This window comes from Coenobita brevimanus, chromosome 73 (assembly GCF_032717465.1).
Source record: "Coenobita brevimanus isolate Jiangsu-jjx chromosome 73, ASM3271746v2, whole genome shotgun sequence".
Lineage (NCBI taxonomy): Eukaryota > Metazoa > Arthropoda > Malacostraca > Decapoda > Coenobitidae > Coenobita > Coenobita brevimanus.
The window spans coordinates 36,186,597-36,212,851 of NC_137026.1; the positions used below are offsets into that span (position 1 = coordinate 36,186,597).

Sequence of the window (26,255 nt, forward strand, 5' to 3'; positions counted from 1 at the left end):
TTCCACTTGGTTGTGTATCATAGAGAGGGGGATCATCCTGTCTGTGGGTGGTTCCAGAAGAGGGTTAGGGAGTTACATATTGAGGACTCCAGGGTACTTTATTCACACAACCCTGCAGAGAAACTTTTAAGTCTCCTCAGTCAGAGTGGGGAGCTGAGTCACTACCTCTTTGAAAGGGAGCATTTGGTGATGGGGAAGACAAGGCATCGAGTAGGAGAGCCAGCCAATAGGGGTAGGGTAGTTCATGCAATTGTGGAAAACATTCAGCCATGTAGAATAGCTGGTAACATGGTCAGCAAAAAAGTCATCTTTCTCACAAGCAACGGCTGCCTTTGCCGAACCTCTTTCAACTTCCTGACACTCGGCCAGGTTGATAATGAAAGTGGGGCGGATGGTTCACATTCCAGCCACTCCACCAGCCAGCAGAACCAGAATGTGGTATTACCTGGTGTTAAATCCATGTATGAGGAGAAAAACAAAAATGTTCCCAAAGATCCAGGAGCAAAAGTAGTGTCCACAAGCCAGGATAAAAGGGGTAGTGTAGGAACAGTTGATATAAACACCCAGGACAAGAGAAGTGCTGTAAGATTACAAGTTACTGTAGGCCAGGATAAGAAGAGTGGCATAAGACTGCAAGACTCAAGCAGCCAGGAGAAGAAGACTAGTGTAGGACCAGATGTGTCAAAACCCGCCAGCACGAGGAGCGAAAAGAGTGGAAAAAGCTCATCCACCACTAGCACAGCTGCCATAAAAAACAGATGCATGTCAGGTGACCAAAAGTGGCTGTGTCGGAGAACTCTACAGAAGATCCTGGCAAGTGGAAACCTGGAGGAGATGAGCCGAAAACACTGTGCTGCGTACCCTGTTATTTTAGGGGAGATTAAAGATACTCTGTGGGGTGAATCCTTTTTCCAAAGCCCTCAGTTGCCCTATCCTTTCCCCATTTGGGACATTCCTCAGTATCGCTGGAGGAAGCATGGGCAAGTGACCAAGGGTTACTTGTTGACTTGCAGGAAATTTGAGGATGGAGATATGAAGTACCTTCCACTTTTCATGTGGCCTGTGGGAGGTAGATGCGACCCTTATATCATCACTGCCAGATACCCATTTTTGGTAGATACAAAGAATAAATTTTTAGGTCTCAAAGATGAGATAAGTGGCAGTGTGAAGTGCTATTCCTACACTTATGACTCTGCCTTTACACGAACTGGCAAGAAAAGTGTCAGAATGTTCCTAAACACTCTCCAGACTGTCTTTTATGCAGTTGTGGAAGACATTGGACCCATGCATGCGAAAGGACACTTGCTAGAAGGTGAGATTCTTTTCTTGACCTCCAGCCTGAGTTTGGCCTTAGGGTGTATCAGCGCTATGGTAGGGAACTGCACTTTTGATCAAAATATGGATGAGGTGACTGATAGAGGTGAAGTGAGGCTAGAGAAACAGAGGATGCAAGTCTCCTCAACAAAGAAGAAGGAGGTGCAGTGTGAGGTAGCTCGACTGGTATTGGCCTATAAGGAAAAGCAGAGGCAGGCTTTGAATTGTCCCAGAGGCCTCACTTACCATGTTTTACCCCATCTCTTCACTTCTGAGTACAAACTGAAGCGTATGACTCAGGACGGCACACTGAAACCCTGCAGTGCTGAACTTGCCATCGTTGAATGGAGGGGGAAGAATATCACGGCCATGTGCTGCCTCTCTAGTGTTTATTACAAAGGCACAAAACCCAGTTGCTGGGGTGATGTTGATGTAAGACACAGGGTAAATGTTCATGCTATCATTTTACCCCTGGAACAGCCGGTGATGTCCATTAACGGCATTATTGTTGACGCCATGGTTGTCTTGGCGTCGATTTGTGGCAGCCCCTGGTTGGTGACAGTGCACGAGTGTCATTTGCACCAGCCAGTGTTGGTGCAGTATAGTGAAGCTGCCTCGGCCATAGACAAGACGCACGCACATACACAACCCAACCTGGAACCTCAGAAAGACTCTTCAGGTTTTGAGAGTTGCCAGAATGATGATGGCATGATGTCAGATTGGTGCAGTGATGGCAGCACTGTATTTACTGTGCATCCTGAGGTCTTGAAGCTGTGTGGGCTGCAGAGAAAGACCGCATCACTGAAGTATTTGACAGATGATTTGGTGGTCTGTGTCAACAAGCAGCAGGAACTGATATGGGGTAACTTGTCTAGTATATACATCAGTGGCAATAGATGTAATTGCAAAGAAGACCTCATCAATATAAGGGCCCTTGATGTCATCACCGTTCTTTCTCCAGCTGTCGTTCTGGGTGGCAAAACTGTCCACCAAAAATTTGTGATTGGCTTCAGTGAGTGTAAAGATGGAATTGGCTCTAGCGAGGGTCAAGAGCTGCCAGGGATCCACCTATGTGACAGCCACAATGGGGTTTTGGTATGTGGTAGGGGACCAGAATCAGTCATGGCAAGGGAAGCATTCAGTGACATTCAGACTCTGTGGGATCTGATGGAGAAATGTTACTTGTACCTGCATTCAACACTTAAGGATGTGAAGGCTGCAGGAGTGAGTAGCGCTGTAACAAACCACCCCATAGTGTGCAGTGGGGCAGGGGCTGTCAGAAAGGAGAACATGGGGGCCGGTGTTAAGGAAAATATGAGCAAGATTGGAGGTAGTGGAGGAGCTGAAAGTGGCAGAGACACGAAGATGGTAGTCGAGGTAAAGGAGGGCGAGGCAGCAGTTAAGAATCAAGACAGAGGACATGCAGCAAAAGGGGAAGCAAGCTTGGATAAAGACAACAAAGTGAGAGTCCTGGAGAAGGAGGGAAAGACCAAGCAGGAAGTTGGTGTCAAAAAACTGGATGTGGCCAAGATCCCAATTTCAAAGACCAGACCAGGAAAGAATGAGTCACCATCACTGCCTGTCCATACCAGCACAGTGAGTATTGAAGCATTATTGATGTAGTGGGTTTCTGATTGGCATTGCAGATTCCCCAACACCCCTTCCTTAGTGATTTATTCTTCACATTACACCCCAGTATCCTGTCATATGGTATTGGTGCAGTGTTAGTATTAAAGTGATATATGATATGTCATCATTACAAGTTGCTTTTTAGAATTTCTTTGTTTGATGTATTTTTTGTAAGTTTGGACCCTGCCTCACCTCTTCCTGTGGGGGAGGCAGGATCCAGAGAGTCAGATAAAAACTTGATTGAATGTGAAACTACAGTAACCAAAGTCTGCTCAGTTGACCACTTGTAATTTTGGGTAACAAGGAAGTTGAAAGTGTAGACATGACAGTTTGTCACCAACACTCACATTTATGACAGAGAAAACGCTTGTAGGAAGTTGAAGTTGTAGACTGGACAATTTTCACAGTACAGTATCACCCGGACTCGCATTTATGATAGAGAAATATTAGGTGAAAATAGCTTTGAAATTATAGCAAGTACTGTATGTGGTGAACAAGGCTATGCTTCGAGTTAACCATAAGTAAGGAAAATGATCAAAAATTCCTCAAACACTGTGAAAAGATGACGGTCTTTGATATTGTACGTTCGTTATTTATGACAGAGTTGAAGCACAGTAATGTTCACTGAGTCTATCTATCTATCTATAGCCCGACGCCCTAATCCCGCAAAGGGTGGCCGGTTCACTGAGTACTTTATATAATTTAAAAGTAATTTTCACACAGTATTTTTCCATTTTATACAAGTTTTGTGCTAATGCTGTGAAAGTTACCAGTGTCAATAATTTGAACTTCCTTATGGCCCCAGACTTGCAAGGAGTCAGTTGAATAGGCCACACTCCAAGTCATTATCAAACCTACACTTAACATACGTTCTATTTCAGACTGAAACCAAGGCACCAAGTCAGTCCACCATCAAGTCCGAAGCCAGGGCACCATCCGTCATCAAGTCCAAACCTGAGAAGCCAGTGGTTCCAGAGTCTGCTGTCCATCCGTCAACAGGAGTAAAGCGCAAGATCAAGGAGACACCCGAAGAATTTTTGGAGGAGGAACAGGAAGTGGGTGGATTTTTTTTTTCTTTTTTTAGATAAACAGGAAGGAAGAACAAATTATATATATATAAAAAGATGCGTACAGTGTACTACAGGGAGTTATCATTCATCATTTATTTATAAAGACACCAACATACTTGCATGCATTAGCCATGGTCCACCTAATGGCGGCTGTCCACACTGCTTGATCTCTAGCAACATCTCCGTTTCATTCACTATCCCTGAGGTCACATTCTATGACCTCTTCCCTGGTCTTTTTCAGTTTATCTCTCACAGCTCTACCCAATTCTACCCTCAACGTCATACCCCTTACTCTCCGCACCCATTTATCATCCCCCATCCTCTCCACATGTCCAAACCATCTCAGTCTACCTCTTCTCACCACAACACGTAATACATTCAGGTTTCAATTTGTATACAGTTTGTGTGGAGAGATATATTAGGGAGGGATATGGAGAAAGGGCAAGGATGTCTAGCATTTGATAGATAATGATGATGGTTTTCGTATTTCAGCGTCGCATTACTGCGAGGAAGATTGGTTGTGTGACGGAGGTGCACCGGGTGATGGGGCGACTGCAGCTGGAGACTGGAGATGGCCTGTACTTCTCCAGGGAAAAATGCTTCCTCTTTGGTGTGCGTCTGTCAACTGTTGAGCTTTGGCATGTTATTTCCATTGGTAAGGTTATATGTATACTGTATGTAGATATGTTACCTGTCTACAGCATGCCCTTGTTTTATGACTCCATTGACCATCTGAAAACTGATCAGTAAAAAAAAAAAAAAATAGCATTGCAGCAATTTTTTAAAGCAAGAAAGACTGTCGTATAATGCATTACTAGAAACACATGTGGCAGTATCTTGTGTGTTGTGGGGACTTTATCTGGCTGCTGCTGATGGTGACATTGGTGGTGGTGATGATGATGATGAGGATGATGATGATGATGACGATTGATGAAGAATGATGATGATGATGAGGAGGATGATGATGACACCTCCTCCTCCTCCCACAGGTGATGAGGTGGAATACGAGCTGTCAGAAAATGAACGCGGAGACGATGTGAAGGGCGTATGGGCTGGGGGGATGGTCCTGACAGATCCTGAGCTTTTATTCTCGGCAATAGATACTTGGTGTGTGTCTCACCTTGTGCCTGAGACTGCCAGGCAAATTTTGGTGAGTAAAGCTGGTGTAATTAAATTAGGTTGGGTCGGATTAAGTTGGGTCAGGTTAGGTTAGATTGGGTTGTGTTAGGTTAGTTTAAGTTAGGTTTAATTAAGAGTAGGGTTTGTATTTGGTTTAATTTTTCTGTTTAGGCAAGATTAAGTTTTGTTAGGTTTGGTTAGGTTAGGGTAACCAACATATCAAGTCATAAGTTGCTGTTTTTTTTTATTATTCAGCTTTAGAGCTGTTTTCACACCAGCAGTTCAAATGGAGAAATGTGCAATTAAAAACTTTAGGAGTGTACAGTAATTTCCGAGAGTGTGTAGCTTTCAAGTGATCCCCTCCCAACATTTCTGGTTTGACATATAACAGTGATGTGGGTGTAGAAAGTTTCTCAGACTTTTGTTGCGTTTTTCTCCTCTTTTAACTTGATGGGTGTTCAATTGACTGTTAGGTGGGTGAATGTGAAGTTATGTGCAGATTTCTTTTTGACCTGTTACGTGGAGAGTGAATGGGAGTGTGGCACATTCAGGTGGGCATATTTTAGTACTGTATATCATTCTGTCAATTTTTCTCTGGCTCTGGACCCTACCTTGCCCCACCTTTGCTTGGGAAACGAGGTCTGGGTAACGATGATGGTGATGATGATTGTAATTTTAGTTCTATTCTTACTATACTGTACTGCAAGCTCTTATCAAAATAGTGAATGTTGATGGTGATATAATGATGATGATGATATTTCTCCACAGCTGGCTGAAGCAGGTTGGCCGCCCCCACGTGATGACTCTTCAGCCACTAGTGTTGCCGAGGAGGTGAATCAGAAATTAATGTAGCTCCTGTTAAGAAATGTTATGTGTTCTGCATTTTTATGTAGCATGAAGAGCCATACCAATTTGATGACTCTTCTGTTTGGTTTCTTTTTGTAGTTTATTTTAGCTGCAAATATTTAGCTAACTACATTTCTTAAATATACAAATATACTAGTACATTCTATCATCCACCAATATGCACCAAGAATGCTTTTGTAGCTTTTGTCTTCTTGGTGTGGTGATGAGCTTAGAATTGGGCCAGAGGGAACTGACCAAGATAAGAGGATATCTGCCTTATAACAGGGATGAATCGAGGGATCATTTTTGCAGTTTTGCCCGTGTCACTTTCTGCTGAGATGAGCATCTGGCATCCCTCCTCTTTTTTCTTTCTTTCCTTTTTACCCCAGTGTATATGCTATGATGTTCCCTGTGGTTGAAGGGGACTTGAGAAATGGACTTATGTATCCAACCCCTTCATTTTGGCTAGTATCTCATTATAGATTAATCGAGTCCTCTTGTGGTAGCATGGATAGCCTACAGGTGCAGAAAATCCTAGTAATTGGAGGCAACAGGAATGAAATGTGAGAAGATATCATCACTAAATAGGCTGAAGCAGAAAGGACAGTGGTAGTGTTGCATTACTCCATGTGAATTATGTATTACCAGCATCATACACTCTGGTACTGTAATTTAGGTTTACTTGGTTGTTCTGGCACAGGGCGGTGTTGTGGTTAGGAAGCATACTAACACCTCCGCCTTACTGGTTTATTTCTGATTCTGTGGCCCTACTACTTTATTGGTGTGTGTTATTCATGCAATCTGTGTTGATATTAAGAAGATATCAAAAGCAAAAAAGAGGATGTTAATGGGTAGTTTGGATAATAAATCATTCAGGAAGAAGTGTTAGGGAGCTTCTTCAGACTGTGAGAATACAAACCCTATGCCAGTATGTAAAACATTGGATGGCAGCAATGAAAACTGTTATATCATTTGTACTATTTTGTAAAACCGTTTTTTACTGTTTTTTTTTTTTTTTTATGCAATTGCAAGATTTTATTTCCTAATTTTAAAACTATAAATGGCATGTTTTGAGTTGATATATTTTCATTTTATCTTTACATGTAAAGTTGCTAGACTTTGTTTCCCAAATTTTGAAAATTTGTAATACCATGTTGCAGTTGATAATATATATATATATATATATATATATATATCCTGTAATAACCTTTTTTTCATATGAAGTAACAAGATTGTATTTCAAAATTAATTTTAATTTTATTTAATGAAGTAATGATTTTATTTGCAAAATAATAGCTTTTTTAATGAAATAATTATTTTATGTCCAAATTAACTTGTTATTTTTATTTTTATGAAGTAACAAAGATATTATTTACTCAGGTTTGGAAACTGTACCATGTTGCGATTTGGCTACATATATATGTTTTTACTTTAACATATATATTTTTTCTGTACTATGGTATTAACCTTTTTACTATAATACTGTAATACAGTATTACTTTTTTTACTATAATACTGTAATAGCTCTCTCTCTCTCTCGCTCTCTCTCTCTCTCTCTCTCTCTCTCTCTCTCTCTCTCTCTCTCTATGTGTCATACACTATTTGAAATGTGTAAAACTATTTGATTATCCACATTTTTTTTTTTTTTCCGACACTTGTACCTCATATGAAATTAAAACTGTATTCTGTAATAGGCTTATAATCTTTTTATTATAAGAAAGTAAAATATTCTGTTATCTCTAATTTTTTATATTTTTTGTTGCACTGTAGGAAATTAAAACTGTATTCTGTTATTTTTATATAATTAGGTATTTTTTTGCACACTATGTGGAATTAAAACTTTTGTACTCTATGAATATTTTTTTTTTGTGACTTGTATGCTATGTGAAATTAGTGTTGTTGTTGTTGTTATTTGTCAGCCCTTCTTTCTCGCCAAGCAGACCCATCAACAGCAGGCAAACCACTGTCCTTGGTGGGTTGTGCCATGCGGTGGACTGGTGTTGCCCCGTGGCCAACTTACAACAAGGTACAAGGAACACCTCACCTAGGCCTAGAAGGTGGATAGATACGTTAAATGAATGTATGAGAAAGAGTGTTGTAGGAGCTAATGTGGCTGGGGAACTGACAGGCATTCAAACTGTCTTGGGTAGTTTTGTGCAGAGGAGTGTATGCCCAGGGTGTAACATCATCTTCATCTGATCCTGTGTTGCCCCATGAGGAGTGTAGGAGCCTGGGGGTAGGCATACATTTAAGGTGAGAGTGACCAGCCTCATTCATCCCTGAGTGGCATTACGTGAGCAATAAACCCCAACCATCCCTTGGATATAAACCTACACAGGCTCAATCCAATTGGAGTGCCTTAATTGGCCACTAAACCACCAGGCGCCATATGTGACACTTCGTTTAACTTGATGGTTGTAAGACTGACGATAGGTGAATGTGGGGAGTATTTTTGATTATCAGGTGGAGCCAGGATTCCAAGGCCTTGAATAGTCAGTGAACTGGAGTGTAGCTCATTCAGTTGGGCAAAGTTTAATATTAGTATCTCCTTCTCTCAAGTCATTTTCAGTGCTCTGGACCCTACCTTACTCCACCTTGAGCTGAAGAGGTAGGTCTAGATGATGATGATGAATGGAGGAAGTGTAGCAAGCCAAGGTGGAGGCTATTGAGAAGTATTTGGAGCACAGAGCGTGGGTAGGATGTGGACTAAGGTGATTTGTGAAAGATGTGGAGGAGGTGGGGAGGGTATGGAATTATATTATTTGTGACAGATGTGGAAGATGAAGATGGGGCTGTTGTGTGGAGTGCAGAGAGTGGATAGGATAAGGAATAATGATTTGTGAAAGATGTGGAATAAGGAAGTATGTGGAGACCAAAGTTGAAGAGTGTGCTTAGGTGGAATGGGGATGTGAATAGAGCGGTGAAAAGTGATACATCAGAGTGAGTCTGAACGTGAGGGGAGGTGTGGTAGGCTTAGAAGGATAGATGTAAATGAGTGTGTGAGAAAGTGAGGCATGGAGGAGGCTAGTGAAGTGACAGAGGATTGATCTTGGGAGATGAATTGAGTTCACAATGACTCCAGCAAGGAGGTGGAGTCAGGATTCTGGGGACTTTAATGGTGGGAGAATGAGTGTGTGGTCCATTTTATTGGGCTCATTGATAAGTTCCACAATAATTTTTTTCACTTGCTTTCTGAACCCTACATCATCCCCTCTGCCAATCAAAAGAGGCAGGATGATGATGATGATGATGATGATGATAGAACATGTAACCAAACAGGGCTGATTTGTCAAGACCACTAAGATACTAAGCATGCCAAGTGAGTGTTTTTTCTTCATTCTAATTAAAGACTAGATCTGCCCTCAGCCAATGACTACCCCCCTCCCCATTCTCAAAAAAAAAAAAAATGGTGAACGGCCAGGGTAGGGCAATAGAGTATCTAGAGAGCAACTTCAGCCTGCAGTTCACTGGGTTCATCTTTCAGCTGAGCTTGAGGTTGCAGATACTGTAATACCACATCCCAAAGTTTTCAAATTATTAGATGGGGATGGCGAAGAAGTGATTTTTGAAGTGTTGCCCATAACACTCCAGGCCCATTCTCTTGGCAAACTAGCTTTTTATCAACCAAGGATGGTTTGTATTATAACTGTTAGTGTTGGGGAAATAATAGTATGCTAGTACAGGATGTAGTCCGTTTATAGTGTGATATTTGTTGCCTACGCAGCATGTACAGCATCCCTGGCCTTATTCGGGACTAAGTAGCCTAGCCCCGGGCCCCTACACTTCATCGGTCAAAAAAAGTATTGGACAACGGACATTAGTAGATTGTTTGGTACTTTAATGTAACAGGCTTTCAACAAGTGGTCCTTGCTAGTCTTGTTTCCGGGACCAATATATCCTTAAATCAAGTAATGATCAGTTATTGTAAAATGTGTAAGAAAAAAAAGAAAATAACTCTTCCATATTCATATATCATATCTTCAAGCCATACGTAAAAATAATGAAAAAGTAAAAAGTCCCGGATGTGAACACTGGCCATTGTGCTGACGTGGCAAAAACGGTGTTGACGTAGGGGGGGCGTGTCCCTCCCCTGGCTCATTTGACGTTTTGCCTTCGTGATGTGAACGGTGTGTGTGTGTGTGTGTGTGTGTCCTCCCGACCTCTCCTGGAAGCAAACCTGGTGACTACTTCAACCACGAGAAAGCTCAAAGTAAGTATGGACATAATAAGGTATAAATATCATGCAACATTCAGACCACCTCGGGTTTTCAGTGATATTATTACGCCAAGCCGGCTTTTACGGAAGATAGTTAACGTATGGAAGCGAACTGATTTACAGGTTGGTTCGCTGCTGATCGAAATGGCGCGTAAATGCCTAGTAATCAGTTTTTCAGCTGGATTGCCGAGGTGGTGGAATGGAGTCTTACTGTAAACATAGCTAAAACCTCTGCCATTTAGATTAGCGTAGTTGTGGGTCAGTTTTTGGTAGTTGTCACTCTGTTTCAAAACATTTTTTTTTGTGGTCGATTTTAGTGTGATTTAAATGAATGAGCTTTATTTTTTTTTGGAAATCACACGTTTTTGAGATTAGGCCTACCCAAGGCAAAATAAACCTATTTTTGGGTAGTTAAGGAAGTGGCCAGGTTGCCCACGACGATGGTTGCATTGTTTACCATTGCTCCGACTGGATGTATATGTATCACATATCAAAGCGGTAGGAAAATTATTTAACCAAACCTAACCTCACTTACGTTTAACAGCCAGCTTTCAAGTGTAAAAAATGCAGGTTAGGAACATTAAATGACCGGCTACTGGCAGACGTCAATGGAGATCAGAAGTAATTAAATGCTGTATAGGATTTTCACGTTAAATACATATTTCCAAAAACTTAAGTTCATAGTGGAATAGATTCATAATGTGGTCTGCAGCGTGGTTGACAGTTTCCTGGATTGAGTGATGTGAACTGCGGTACCGAAAATTGACCCAGTTGTGTATAGCTACCCGGTGACTGTCCCTGTTTCCTTTGCATATTTTACATTTTCTAACGGCCATACCACATTGAGTACACCGCTTCCCGTCCGATCAGCGAAGTTAAGCAACGTTGGGTCTGGTTAGTACTTGGATGGGTGACTGCCTGGGAACACCAGATGCTGTTGGCATAACGTTCTCCCTACGTGTGTGGGGTTGGTGGAGAATTAGTGCCCCTCCCTGTAAAACAATTAACTCTAAGCCCTTGGCCACCCTGTTTGGGATACATGGCGTCTGGCAATGATGATGATGATATATGAAGAAATTGATCCCAGAAAACAGGGTATGGTATTGTTCAGGTATTGTTTAAATGTATGATCAATTCAGATATTCAGAACTAGTATGGTAACTGGAATGAAATTTATTCAATTGGGGATGCCTGAGACAAACTGAAGATGCCTATAAACAGTAAATTGTATTAAGTTTTGTAAGTGTTCAGTTTGAGAGGTTCCACAAATATGCTTTTATTTTTGTAAGAGTTAAGCTTATTTTTTAGTTGAATTTTGTGGAAATGTGCATGAATGATTTTCGTGAGTATGCTGTTCATTTTACACGAAAATTTCAGATCTGTGGTAGGGATGTGGGGCCAGAGCATTTTTTTTTTTTTTTTGGGGGGGGGGACCCTGAGATGTCCCTTTAGTTATAGAAATACTGATAACGTGATAGGATGGATTGAAGTGTCATTAACAAAAGTGCCACGTAAGTCAAAACCCTGATGGGCTGTTATTGCTCGATTTACTTGAATTATACAACACGATATAGAATCCGTTATTGTTTGTAGGCCAGGCTCAACTGATTGTGAACCCTGCGGGCTAATGTCCTTTTGCCATCCACCATCCTTCTTTTGGGGGATAGGGAGAGAGTTGATAGTGGCTTGTATAACTTTCTGACTGAAAATTAAGAACTCCTGCTAAGGGATCTTTGTATGCAGCATGTGTTAGGAGTGTAGTGTTGTATGGTAGTGAGATCTGGGCAGTAAAGGAAGACGATACTTGAAGGCTCAGACATACAGAAATGACAATGATTAGGTGGATGTGCAGTGTGTTCCTGAGTGTGAGGCATGGGGGAGCTAGGTTTATGATGGAAGAGTTGAGGGGTAGGATGAGACTGGAGTGTATGGGTATTGATGAGGAGATGTGGATTGAGATGGTTTGGACCTGTGGGGAGGATGGGGTATGATAATTGGGTGCAGAAAGTGATAAGTGTTAATGTTAGGGGTAGGGTTGTGAGAGGTAGCCTGAAAAAGACCTGGGACAAGGTCATTGAGTGTGACATCAGGGATAAGAGACTGAATAGGGAAGCTGCCAGAGATCGAGAGGCATGGAGAGTCGCCATTAAGTGACAAGGCCAACCCATGCAAGCATGTTGGAGCCAACAAAAACGAACAAACAAACGATTTCAGCAAACATAATTTAACAACAGCTTCATGCCTAAGAATTAAGTTGAGTTAGGGCATTGGTAGTAGGTGTAAAATGTAGGGTGATGCAAAACTAGAGTTACATAGAAATTATCATATAATGATGAAAGGGAGATAGGCAAAATTTGTTACACATTGCCACCATCAACAGCAGTGCTGTGGTGCAGACGTTCCTTCCAGTGATGTTATTTTCAGAACTCATTTACCTGCAAAGATTTGAAGACAAATTCTGTATGTAACTTTGCAGAGAGACTAGTATTAACCTGTTTAACTATAGTTTATCGTATTCAGCCGAGTTGGCCAAGGATATTTTATTCACCATTTATTATAAATTTAGACTATATTGTTCATCAGACAACTCTCCGTCCACAGTGAATGGACTGTACACTTGTTAATTTGGCACAACTTTTTTTCTTCCCTTACTGCAGTGGTATCCCATTGCACTTCCTTATGACTAGCATTTTCTATTGTTGATCTGTTAAAATTCATTATTCAGAATGGAGAGATGGCCGTTTTTGGCCAGGTGAAGTGAAGAGTATGGTGGAATTATCAGAACTCTCCAGGTAAAAATACAGTAAACCCTTGATATAACGAACCACGGGTATTATGAATTTCGGATATAACAAACGGCCAAATCGTGATCGAACTTCCCCCAGATTTTGCAAAGTTTGCTAAATGAGAGGGGAAGTTAGGGAATCAGCCCATGGTGACAACAGCATCCCTTCCTGGCACAGTAAACATACTGTACCAGTACTACATTATACTGTATTCTTTTAGGTATTGTACTTATATGTACAACTTCATACAGTATTGTATTTACATGTACAACTTTATAAACCACTGAATTCATGTAATACTTCATAGAGTTAGTTTAGGTTATGTTTGAGCATGTAAGACCGAACGACTCCCCTTACATAGCGAACAGAGTTCAGTAATCCCTCAGAAATACTGACCCCTCGTATATAGCAAACTTTTGGATATAGCGACACACCCCTCTCCCCAGTTAGTTTATATCGAGGGTTTACTGTAAATCACAAGTTGAATAAATCTGATGAACCTCCTCCCAGGCCATCTGTTCAGCACAGCCCAGCCATCCATAGTGTTCAGTGATCCTCATTTTTTTGTCAAGTGCTTCCTTATGGTGTCCCTAGTCTAAACCTTGGCTAGGGGGAATGCTTGCCTTATCCTCATAGGTGTTGCTTGTACTAGTACTGTGACATCCCACATTTAGAGATGTGGGACTGCTTTCTCTACAAAGTTAGAGGTGTGACATAGCATTTTCTTGGATTGCACAACCATATGTATACTGTATAATGCTTGGCCATCCCTGGTGCCTTAAGGTGGCCCATCCTTGACTCTAGCTGAAGGGAATTGTCTCTTCCTCGGGCATTGCCCTGACTGGAAAATGACCGTGTTTTTTGCACTATTGGACAGCTTGGATTTGTCTTGTCACTACAGGAATGGCATTGCATTCCTTTTTAAGAGCATGTCCTGCTCAGTTGATTGAGTCTCAGATGATACCACCTTAGATACATTCTGGGGAAATTCTTGTATTTTTTTCCCCATTGGGTGTAAACCAGTGTCCCACTTTATTGTGGAACACCTCACCGAGGCAGTAACATGGTGTTTCATTAGGGGAACATTATGCACAGTAGTCCATGGCAGCTTTGACATCATACACTTGATTCAGCCAGGGGTTATTATCCCTTTAGTCTTTCCCCAACAGGTATTACATTAGAAAGTGTTGTCATGCTTAAGCTGTGGGCTGGTATGAAAAGTTTTATACCATTTCCAAGACACTGTGTCTTGTAGTTTGAAACCCACATTCAAGATGTGCCAGACTTTTTTGGAATGTCAAGCCCTCCTTGAAGTTAAACTTTTGATGGGTCATGGTTGTATGTTTATTGGTTCCAACATGCTCTCCACATTGCTCAATCTCTAGCAGCCTCTCAGTTCAGCCACCCTTATCCCTGAGATCACACTTTGACCCTGTCCCAGATTTTTTTTTTTTTATGGTCTACCTCTCTTAGGTCTCTTCCTCAGCACCCAGTTGCTGGTGAACTATTTCTTTCATGCCAGGTCAGGTACATGCAAAGACACCTGGAGGTATTAGCACTGCATCTGTGGATGATTTACCTACTGCTGTCTAGGTATTATAAAATGCACTCAACCTTTTAAAATCCTTACTGGTAGGACATGAATTGCCTTTGGTCCCCTTATCCCTTCACATCTCAAACATATACTTGGGTATGAGAAATGAAAACATTAGTAAACATCCGAGCAACACAGTGTTGTTCTGCTGACCTCGGCAACAGGCATAGAGGAGGTTCATTTTTTCCCCTAGACTGTCTAGTTTATTATGGATGGGAAATACCTTCCACAAATAAAACTGTTGCTTTTTCCAAACAGATGTGGAATTTGATACGAGAAATGTGAGCGGAGTCAAGACATGTTGGTGCGTCGTATTGTTCCTCGACTACGCTGTACCCTAGTCTTCTGCAACCTCTTCCAAGAGCCTGGATATCAAGAGGATGTTGCATATCCACCACATGGTTATTTAAAGTACTTTTTCTTATTCAAGACAATAATAAGTAAAAACTTTCAAGTATCGTTACAGCTGCCAATAAAGCTAATGAATAAATATTGTTTTGCTAAGTCCATAGTACATTACAGCTCATAGGTTCCATTGCTTTGAAATGTGAAATGACAGTATCTCCAAACTTACAAAACTGAACTGATCTAGGGACATCCCTGACTTGTAAGATTTCTGTAAAGCATGTTCCTGCCAGACACAAATAATCGTAAGAACACAAAAGCAAATTTTGGTTAACCAGGTGAATACAGGGAAGTTTTTTTTACAGATTCTTACTAGCTGACTACTAAATTGTGCTGACAGTCTTATAACTGAAGGAACTACATACCCTCAATACACCTCAACACTAAGCCTCTTGTAAGTTGAATGTCTGGTAGCAGCAGGAATAATTTGAAGTCTGAAAGAAAAACTGCCAAAATTCTTTAAGTTTCGTTTAATAAGTTATGAATATACATTAGTTCTGATTTCACTTTTACATTCCAGGTGTGGGTCTTGTGTAACCTACAGGCAATTAGCAGAGACCACTGCTTTGTACTGTTGCTGTTGACTAGACTCCAGCCTGGGTTCCTGTAAGATTGTTTCCTGTGGGCACCCTTCATCACTTCCATGGGGCTGTGTATTATCACCACCACATGAGTTAGTGAGCAGAGTAGACGGATGCTGTGAACTGGACCTCTACCACCACGCTGGACTGAAGCACACCATACCTCTGGGCATGATGGACTGGACCTCTGCCTGAGACTGTATCAAGAGGATGTCACCTGCATACCTGCCACAAGGTTATTATTATTATTATTATTATTTAGTTCAGTTATGACTAAACACTGCTACCAATGAAATGAATTTAAACTTTTAGATTTTTTTTTCTAAAGATCACTAAAGTTAAATTTCATGGAATTTTTATTGCAGTTTTCAAAGCTGATATGCCAATTTTCCTGCATTTCTAAAGTTATATTTTTTAACACATCCCTGATTAACAGTGGAGACTTGTGTATACAGTATTAAGTTGCTGCCACTAAATTTGGTGCTGAGGACATTATGCTGAGTTTTAGCTTCCTTCAGATAAGTTGGTTAAAATGCCAATACTGTATATCCATTTATTTGCAGATGTGGGGTGCTGGCAGACCAAACTACCACTACTCTGGATGGACCAAACTGCTACTGGAGCTGTGGATCAAGAGGGCATTGCAGTGATGCATGAAAAACAGCTGAATGAAGGACTACCCTAGTGATGGATGGACCGAACCAGTACCTGTGATGGACAGAGTAGCCAATCAAGAGGATGTTGCAGTGATCATGCAAGAAAAACAGAAGCTGACTGAAGGACTACCCAAGTGATTGACGGACGGGCGGAGCTGTGGATCAAGAGGACGTCGCAGTGATTGATACAAGGAAAACGGAAGCCGACCAAAGGGGGGTGGATGCTAGTCGTCCACCTGCCCAGATGTTCCGATACTTTTGGCCCTTGTCCGAAAGATTGGACAAAAGAACTACTCAGTTTTTCCTAACTTTTGAATTTTATTTTATTTTTTTTTTTTTTTAACTTAAATTTTTTTGGCAATTGGTCTGTAAGTTTCTCCGGAGACTCTTTGAAGTACGGTAACCAATAAAATCTATGGAGTTTCTCTGCATGTTTTCTTACACCAGTAACAGAGGTTGAAAAAAAAAATCCAGTCAGAAGCAGAAAAAAAACTAAGTCCTAAAAACACTGAAAAAAAAAAACTGACATACTGCATGAAGCAAGGTGCAACACAGCATCTGAGTCAGACATTAGGAAAGCATTCATCAGCATTCACTATATTAGACAGCATTCAGTTTCCTCGTTATATATATAACAGCATTTGTTTCTTTATATATAAAGAGAAAGACTCTATTCATTTTCCTATATATCAGGTGTGTGTTGCTTTATTGCTGTCAGTTGTTTAAGTAGGTGGATTATGCCCACATGCTGAAATTGTGTTTATTGTGAGGATACAACTGTTTTTACCTGACTCTGACCCTCGTATCTTCAGGTCCAACTTGGACCTGAGGATACGAGGGTCCAAGTCAGGTCAAAACAGTTGTATCCTCACAATAAACACAATTTCAGCATGTGGGTAAGATAATTGTGAGTATACGAGAGTTGGCTCAGCTCGGATCCTCGTATCTTCAGGTCCGAGTCAGGCCAACTCTCATGTCCTCACAATTATGGTACGGCGTACAGTGTTAAGTCTTCAAATGTCAGGGATGTGTAATGTCAACAGCAGATATTCACTCCTACCTTCCCTGTATGATACCAGCCTGTGATTACCAACACGTTACGATTACGAGATGATGGATGTTCATATACACTGTACTCTGACTTAAATTTCTTGCAAGCAAAAGACTAACAGGCTCATACCATACAGGGAAACGCAGTGAATTTCTGCTATCAACTAAAATGCGGACAGTAATATCGACCCCCATTTTTAGTCTGACAATTATGAAATTTTTATGAAATATTCTACAACTCTGTTAGGCACCGATAACAACACTGGGTTTAGAGTCAACTTTGTTATTTATCATAAGAGGATTGATATTAGCGTCCACATTATGATATCAACTTTTTCCATACAACTGGTACTGTAGATCTGGGAAAACTGTCTGACTATATGTACCAATGGAACTGCAATAAGTAATATTTATGTTAATTACTGTGTACTTAACCCCTTCAATCTGATTACCGTATGTACTTTTTTTCCATTTAGTCCTGATGCTAACAAACAATTTCATTTCAGTTTACGAGTCCCCAAGTACTGATGGGGTTAATCAAGGCTCTATCTAACCCCTACACTTCAACATTTAGCCCATTCACTTCAAACTTCTCCTACATTGAAGTAAATTATGTACAGACAGCAAGAATAAAATACAAATCATGTGACTGAAGAGACTACATCCTTTGAAGTTCATCCTTGCTGTTACCAGTTAATTCAACCTAAGTCTCATATTGATGGGGCATCTCTAGGTTATACTGTATCTGAAGTCAAACCCCTTCACTTCAATAGCCAACCTCTCCAGTTTGAATAATCTACTGTACTTTACAACTGATTTCCCAAAGTTTAAAGTACCAGTTGCATGGAAAAAGATGATATTTGTTACACATCCCTGACATGTGACGACTTCTGGCCGTATCATTAAAAATGAAGACGTAGGCAAGACTAAAGGATCTGATATGTCATTTATGGAAAAAGAGTAATTACTGTTAGATGTGACTGGCCTGAATTAAATATAAGATGTGATTAGTTTGTACTCCACATTACCGAACTTTGTCAGCAATGTTACAGAGACGTCAATATTTTTTTTCATCACATTAATGGAACACCTGTAACTAAGATTTGATCAGCCTGCAACCCACATTATTAAGCATAGTAAGCAATAAAGCAAAAAGGTCACAGACATTATATCATCACTATATTTAAACACTTGTATAAGATCAGCCTACATTACAGTGCAATGGTATTTGCTTGGCTATGCTCTAATACTCAGAAATATACATAAAAACCACTTCAATTGTATTTTGGTTAAGCATACTGTATTATGTGCCTTGGAAATACTTAAAACGTCAATGGCATTTTAGTTTTGGTATGCTGTATCTCATGCCTTGGAAATAATCGTATGATTTGCCCACATCATCTCAGTTTTGATAATACGGCCATTACTGCACACTTAAATAAGAAGCTGAAAAATTATACGATTATTAGACGTAAAAGCAATAATCATATCTCCCCAGCATACACAGCCATGGCATCAGGGAATACACTGATTTACTATTGAGAAAAACTCTAAAACTGTGTATGAGTGACTGTACGAATTCAGTGAAATTATGAAGTCAATGGAAGCTGATAACACATTATAGGCTCTTGGCTTTTATATGCTGGAGGGATATCAATTACTGCTTTCGTTTGTACCTATTACAGAACTATGCTCTTTTCACTTTAACCTGGCCCATATATGTCCTTTTGTAGCTAATTTCATGTAGCTCTGTGAAAGAAAATGACTTGCAAATCTACATCCCTTCCATAGCACTTCTTTGTGACTGGCACCACATTGTAGTACCAACCTTGTGTTACGGTGTACAGTACAGTTATGTTACACCTTTACATCTTTTCCACAGCACTTCTTTGTGACTGGTGCAACTTTGTAGTACCAATCTAGTGTTACAATGTAATGGTACAACACTACAACCTTTCCACAGCATTTCTTTGTGATTAGCACCACAATGTAGTATCAATCTCGTGTTATTACAACTTAGCATTCCAGATGGACAGACAGCAATTTAGGCCAAGTAAGAGTGAACAGAGTATAGGCAGAGGTAGTGGTGGTTCTCTTATGTACTGTACTGGTTCTCATTTAAATTTGCTTTGTAATTACATTGCTGATTAATTAATATAATTCTTCATTTAAAGTTATCTGGTTAATAAACTGCTGATGAATTAACTCTTTTTATTTACACTCAAACCTCGATTTAAGGGACTAACTGGGGAATCAACTTGTCCCTTACTTGAAAATGTCAATTGTTTTACCACATATAAAGACAATCTTATTATGAAATGCAATGATCGTGTCACTTATCTTACTTAATTACATGATTATGAATATTATTTTACAGGTACCGTATAAAGAAACATATTAATGTTTCAAGCAGCGGACTTTTTGAACAGTCCTGTCCCTATGTCAGGTAGCATATGGAGTCCCTTACATCCAAAATCCCTTAAATGGAGGTCCCTTAAATCGAGGTTTGAGTGTACTTGAAGAAATTTGTAATTCATTATAAAGTTATACTGATGTCAAATATAAATGTTCAAAGTTAAACTGATGTCACATAAGAATGTTTAAAGTTACATTAACATCATATATGTTTTAAGTTATACTGACATCATTCATGTATGTTTACTTGGGATATAAAAACCTGTGTGGAGTCACCTGAATGTATTACCAAACATCAAGTGTGTGGATGGTGGATGCCAATGCCTTGTAGCTTCTGCTTTTTTCTGCAAGGGCTATGGAACAGCATGGATTTGGTGTGGGTGTGGATATTCCAGCTCATCATCACTCACTCTGCAAAATAAATATAGGATCAGAGTTTGTCCTCAAGAAGCTGCCTCAATCAAAAAGTTGCTTTCACTAGAAAGGGTCGTGAATGTCATCTGATGTGTAAGGCTGAGGAACACCACTTTCCATCACATGAGAAGTGGTTTGTCCCCACCCATTGCTTCACACACAGGTATACATGTGGAAAGGACTGTGTGCGCTGTATAACCTATCCAGTACTGTATATTTAACCTATCCAATTCAACAAGAATAAAATACAACATAAATGAGAATAAGATACTGTATGAATGAGAATAAAATACCACAAGAACGCATCCTCGTATTCGTGTATTTCCTTCAACTCAGTTATTATTATGTTCCTACCACCGTTTTTTTTTTTTTTTTTTTTTTTTTTTCACCCAAGGACAGACCCCTAGTAGCTTAGTGAAGGATGTAGCCTATTTAACCTGTACAATCTGCAAGGTCTCTGTCAAGATGAATAAAATCAACTGACGGAACTAAGAGTAAAATGAAAAACTACTTTACGTCAATGGATTCAATATGATAATAACCACGGCAGAAGCAGCAATAATGATAACTATACGTCAATGGGTTCAATATGACAGTAACCACAGCAGAGAAGCAGCAATAATAATAATAATAATAATAATACGTCAATGGATTCAATATGATAATAACCACAGCACAGAAGCAGCAATAATAATAATAATAATAACAATACATTAATGGATTCAATATGATATTACCCACAGCACAGATGCAGCAATAATAATAACTATACGTCAACAAATTCAATATGATAATAACCACAGCAGAAACACTAATAATATACAGTAAAACCATGGTAAGCCAGCATTCAATAAACTGTAATTGTTTTTATACATTAATGGCTACGCTCTTGGAACTTTTATAAATCTATCTATCTATCTATTTAAGTTAGGATATAAAACCTTCATCTGTCTGGAAGCATAAACAATGATTCTCAATACATCGGAATGGCTAAGCTCTTGGATATGTTAAAAATAAGTTGCAATATTCCGTCTGGTAAAATAAACGGCTAGCCAAGTGACCCAGCCTGCCTGCATCACCAACTACAACGTCAATATACAACGTTGGTCTTCACCTGCCCTGCTGGTAAGTGTTACTAGGTTATAATTAATATTATTCAGGTGATACAGAAGGACTGGGGCTACTTACTACAGCTCCCATTGATGTGTTATCGTATCTATGTTGAAACTGGGTTAGGTCTGGTTAGGTTGACTTAATTTATCACACAGGCAGTTGTGGATGGTGTAAGGGGCTTCAGAATTAGCCTATGCCCTTTTATTATTATTTTCTAATTACCAAGTTACCATAAACAAAGCTCTTACAACAAAAATAACCAACAATCACTCCTAATCAAGTCAATGTCATGATACGCATCAAAAAAATTATTCCATATTATAGGCAAAAACATAAATTATTCCCTAATCTTGCCTGAATAATATTAGTGCATGACAGAATGAAAATAAAGGGATTTTTTGTTGGCCTGGGAGTGGCTGGTCTGGGGTGGACATATGTTCATCTGACACTGCAGGCTTCACCACCGATTACCATAATTTTACTGTATTATTACTGTATTCTTAACACTACACATGCAGTAACTATATCTATGGCTGCAAAAATACAAAATACTGCTGTACCTGTACCAACACACACGTATTTAAGCAGAATTGGTCTATATAAACAAACTACCTCTGTGTTTACCTTCTCTGCTCCCAGCTTGCCTACAAGTGATATCTATCTATCTATCTATCTATTGCCAGACACCATAATCCCATACAGGGTGGCCATTTGACTCTGAGTTATTTGTTTTACGGGGAGGGGCACTAACCCTCCATCAACCCACTTGACACGTAGGGAGCACGTATGATTTGGTCATATGGTTACCACCCAGCGTTGTAAATGGTTTCTAGGCTTACAGGAAACCATTTGGCTTGTCACTCAACGTAAAGCCACCTGTAACGGAAAGAAAAGCATTAAGTAGTGACAGGAAAGATATGGGGTTATAATTTATCTACGGTAGTTCTTCCCCAGTATTAATTATGACACCAATATGATCCACAATTAACCAGGAATTAATGGGGAAATAAACTATAATGCGAAAGCTGAGAAATACGGCTAAATTGGCAAAAATATGGGCACCCCACACACCTTTACCTGCCCTGAGCCTGCCAGGTGCTATGGTAGGCACCCTTATTTGCTTCTTAACCAGTAATAAATGACGCTTAAATTAACCTCAAATATCCACGAATTAAAGGGAAAATAAGATATAACATAAGAGCTAGCAAATAACGGCAAAATTAGCAAAAATATGGCACCACACACATCCTCCATACCTCTACCTACCCGGAGCCTGCAAAGAAGTGGTATGGGGATTATAATAGATTTCTTCCTTCTCCGTTAATAAAAATGATGCCAGAATGACCAAAAATTATTCAGAATTTAAAGGGAAAGTAAGATATAATAAGAAAGCCAATAAATAAGGGCGAAAGTACCAAAAATATAGCACCACAACACCCTCCTTACCCCTACCTGCCCTGAGCCTACCGAGAGGTGAAATGCCTGTTATTGTAGATTTTCCCCTTCTCCAGTAATAAAAGTATCGCCAAAATGACCCTAAATTATTCACTAACTAGTGGGAATTCGTCCATATTAACAGCACAAAGAAATAAGGTAATAATTAGCAAAAGAATGGAAGAGACACAACCTATACCACTACCTACCCTCAAAGCGAAGAATATCGCCTGGTGGCAACAAGAATACTAAACCCCTCCAAAATCACATCGTATATTTTAACTGGGATGCCTTCAGACGATTTTATTCAACTAAGCGACACTACGGACTGGAGGGGATACATAAAGCCTTCATTAACCCCTTCATTGTGAGTATTTATTTTATTCTACCTTCAGACGATTTTATTGAGATCTGGAGATACTTTACGGACTGGAGGGATTAGATACAACTCTCCTTTATCGCTACAGTGTCCTTAAATGAATGAGAGAGAGAGAGAGAGAGAGAGAGAGAGACAGAGAGACAGAGAGAGAGAGTTGACCCCCGCATATTTATTTTATTTCCCTCACGTCTACTTTTCATGGTCTTCCTTCGCTGCAACGTTGTCCCAGCCTAGGTCAAGAGAAACCTAGGTCCCAGCTTTCGTGGAATGTTGATCGTGTCACAATTCTTCGTCTTCACTTTGTCTTATTCTTTCTATACTCTGATATGGTTGCCAGGCCTATTTTTCTGCCTCTGTATTTGCACTCTTTCAAAGCTAAATCCTGTTCATAATACTGGTCCTCGTTTATTGGTGCTTTTCGGTTAACTTCAGCGCAGTACATTTCCTCATCTCGTATTGTCCTTCTCTTCTCACTATTAGGTCCTACGCACATGTCCTTCAATTTCCTACAGTAGATTACTCCGTTGGTTACTCCCTTTGGCCATGTGGAGAGGATGGAGAGCGAGAGACTGACGAGGAGAGTGTGTGTGAATGAGGTGGAGGGGGGGAGAGGGAGGGGGAGGCCAAGGATGAGATGGAGGGATGGAGTGGAGAGGTATGAGAGAGGGTGTGTGAGCTGGGAGCAGGGAAGTGATGTGGCGGGGGACAGGGAGACATGGTAGCGATTTGTTTGTGGCCACCCCTTGCGGGACTAAGGCGTCTGGCATTGGATGGATAGATACACAGATAGATAGAGAGGTTATTCCGTCCTCCTATAGCCTTCTCCAGCGCCATTTTTACTAGGTCTCCCACCTCTTTTTCGTTCCCCCTTTGGGTCCCTACCCTTCTTCAATCTAATCATTTTACCTCTCCTCCTATCCTTCCACTCCATCCATTTTCCTTTCCACTTTGCCTTCTTCTCTCCCTTGTTCTAGTCTTCCCCCAGATCCTTCTTCGCCCCCCTTTTTCCCGAACGTATGTCGTGTCACTCCTCTGCCACGCATGTCTTTACTGACGGCTCCAAAAAATGCCATTTTGTCGGATTTGCTGTTGTGTTCCCTGACTCTTCTTTCCAAAGTACACTTCCATCCGTTGCAAGTGTTCTCACTGCAGAACTGTGTGCTGTTCTTACTCTGAAGTCTCTTGCTACGTTCTCTTCCTTCACCTTTGTTATCTTCCCCGATTCTCTCAGTCCGCGCCCCTCCTTATACACTAAGTCTAGCTTCTTCTTATCCTCTAATCACCCCGATTCAGGAGTGACTTTTCCGTCTTTCTGTTCGGGGGAAAAAAAAAAATCACTTTGCTTCTGCCTGGCTTCCTAGCCATATCGGGATTACAGGTAAAATGAACAAGCAGCTGGTGGCAAGCTCTTCTACTCTCTCCTGTAGGTCCTCTCTCCTCCCCATTCCTGCCCTTGAATGTTTTCTTCTTCTGACTCGTCCATTCCTGCCCTTGAATGTTTTCCTCTTCTGACTTGTCCATTCCTGCCCTTGAATCTTTTCTGACCTGTCCAGTCCTGCTTTTGAATGGTTTACTCTTCTCACCCGTCCATTCCTGCACTTGAATGGTTTACTCTTCTCACCCGTCTCTCGTGAAAGTTGGTAATCCTCGTATAACCTGCAGGTTAACAACAAACTTTATAGTGTTAGACCCTCTTCTTCCCTGGCACATATCAACCCACCTCAGTTGTCGATGGTAGACAATCCTTGTTCGTCTTTGCTTGGGCCATTCTCGCCTCATTTAATAAGCCATGACCCTCAACCCCTCTGTTCACATTGGAACTGTCCTATGCCTATCCGTCACCCTTTTCTTCGCTGCTCGTCTACACTCCAACACCGTCTCTTTCCCTTGCCTTTCCTCCTCCTTTTCTGTCCTTGTCTTTAGCTGATGGAATAGTTTTATTAATTATAACCTTCCTTATACCAAACAGCCATGAAAGAACCAATAGGTCTGTTGCAGTTTACTTTTCTTTGTACTCTTCTGTACTTCCTCACTAAGTCGACCCGCACAGCCTAGTGAGTTTCCTAGGTGACTCCCACTGTTTCTAATTCCAATATTATCACCTTTCCTACTGCTCTTAACTCCATACAACTAATAAAATTATTTCCCCCGCTCCCTTCTGCCTTTGTGCCATAAAATTTCATAGCTTGGTGCTAGTTCTTCATTATTTCTTCCTTCCTTTCTTAGGTGCCAGCCTAACTTTCAGCAAACCATCAAATGTGGCGGCCATTGTAAAGTTGAGCTGTAGGATTCTACACTTACGCATATTATCGTATACCAACTTCAAAATTATCGACATAAGTCTTACAAGTCGCTACAATTACCACAAATTCTTTTTTTATTATTAATTTGGGAGAACAATACCCTGAACCGATGCAGAGACATTTATTGGTAGTTATGGAGTATGCTTTGAGGCATTATTTTAAACAAACTGGAAAAATATACCAAAATATGATCCACTTCCCACTAGAACTACATAATTTTAATTGAGCTGTGATGACTATAACCCTTGATAAGAAAATAACTCCAAATTATAAGCGGCGAGGGAAGCGAAATTTATCTACATTGTCCTATCTCCACATATTGTACGTAGGTGTTTTTTTGTTTTACAGGTAAAGTATTCATTAATAAATGGTCAATATTATTCATAGTAACAATTGACAATTAATAATGTAAGTTAAAATGAAGACAAAAAATACACAGCTTCTAAAACAGCATGTCGATAAATAATCCAAGAATGAATGTTAAAGAGCGATCACGTGGAGCTGCGAAGACAACAGAGGTTCTTTACAACATTATTTTGGAAATTCGGCCACAGTTCGAAAGTCATCATTGGTGAAAGGATGGGGAGAAAGAAGAGACCAGCTAAGCAAATTGTGCGGGAACAGCGCGTGGATCCAGCCTTAAATGACGGCTCAAAGGAGTCTTCAGGCGCCATTCAACCTTTAGGTAAGAAAGACTAGCCTGATGTTTCACCCTCACGCGGTCAGGACAACGCCAGTATCGTATTCCAGGTGAAGCCAAACGATTTTATTAAGCTCAGAGGGGATCGTGGGAACCTAAGCGAATTAATACTTCCACTTTTAACCTCCTATGGTGGTCTATATCCGATTTATTCTGACTTGGTCTACAATGGCCAAGCCGCCATATTGAATGTCGAGTTGGAACTAGCGTAATATTAGAATATGCTTGTCA

The 26,255-nt window shown here is 40.4% G+C and overlaps 1 protein-coding gene, 1 long non-coding RNA gene and 1 other non-coding gene across 3 annotated transcripts; all 3 read left to right on the plus strand.

Moving 5' to 3' along the window:
- Positions 1 to 2,575: 2,575 nt before the first annotated feature.
- LOC145407547 (uncharacterized) lies at positions 2,576 to 6,013 on the plus strand. Its single transcript, XM_080278469.1, has 5 exons — positions 2,576 to 2,910; positions 3,825 to 3,998; positions 4,506 to 4,668; positions 5,003 to 5,163; positions 5,901 to 6,013. Exons 1-5 carry the CDS (start codon positions 2,605 to 2,607, stop codon positions 5,982 to 5,984), a joined length of 888 nt encoding a protein of 295 aa, XP_080134595.1. The 5' UTR covers positions 2,576 to 2,604; the 3' UTR covers positions 5,985 to 6,013.
- A 4,026-nt stretch (positions 6,014 to 10,039) lies between these two features.
- On the plus strand, positions 10,040 to 17,004 carry LOC145407434 (uncharacterized). Its single transcript, XR_013898725.1, has 4 exons — positions 10,040 to 10,188; positions 14,833 to 14,975; positions 15,500 to 15,795; positions 16,124 to 17,004. It is a non-coding gene; the product is annotated as an uncharacterized LOC145407434 (long non-coding RNA).
- On the plus strand, positions 11,019 to 11,137 carry LOC145407616 (5S ribosomal RNA). Its single transcript, XR_013898766.1, has one exon. It is a non-coding gene; the product is annotated as a 5S ribosomal RNA (ribosomal RNA).
- Positions 17,005 to 26,255: the final 9,251 nt, after the last annotated feature.

What these genes read in the sequence shown, in the direction of transcription:
- LOC145407547 (XM_080278469.1), top strand. Translation starts at nt 2,605, where the DNA reads ATGGGGGCCGGTGTTAAGGAAAATATGAGCAAGATTGGAGGTAGTGGA. An exon ending in TTTTGGAGGAGGAACAGGAA is followed by an intron (nt 3,999 to 4,505) that starts GTGGGTGGATTT and finishes TTCGTATTTCAG; the next exon opens with CGTCGCATTACTGCGAGGAA. An exon ending in TTGGCATGTTATTTCCATTG is followed by an intron (nt 4,669 to 5,002) that starts GTAAGGTTATAT and finishes CTCCTCCCACAG; the next exon opens with GTGATGAGGTGGAATACGAG.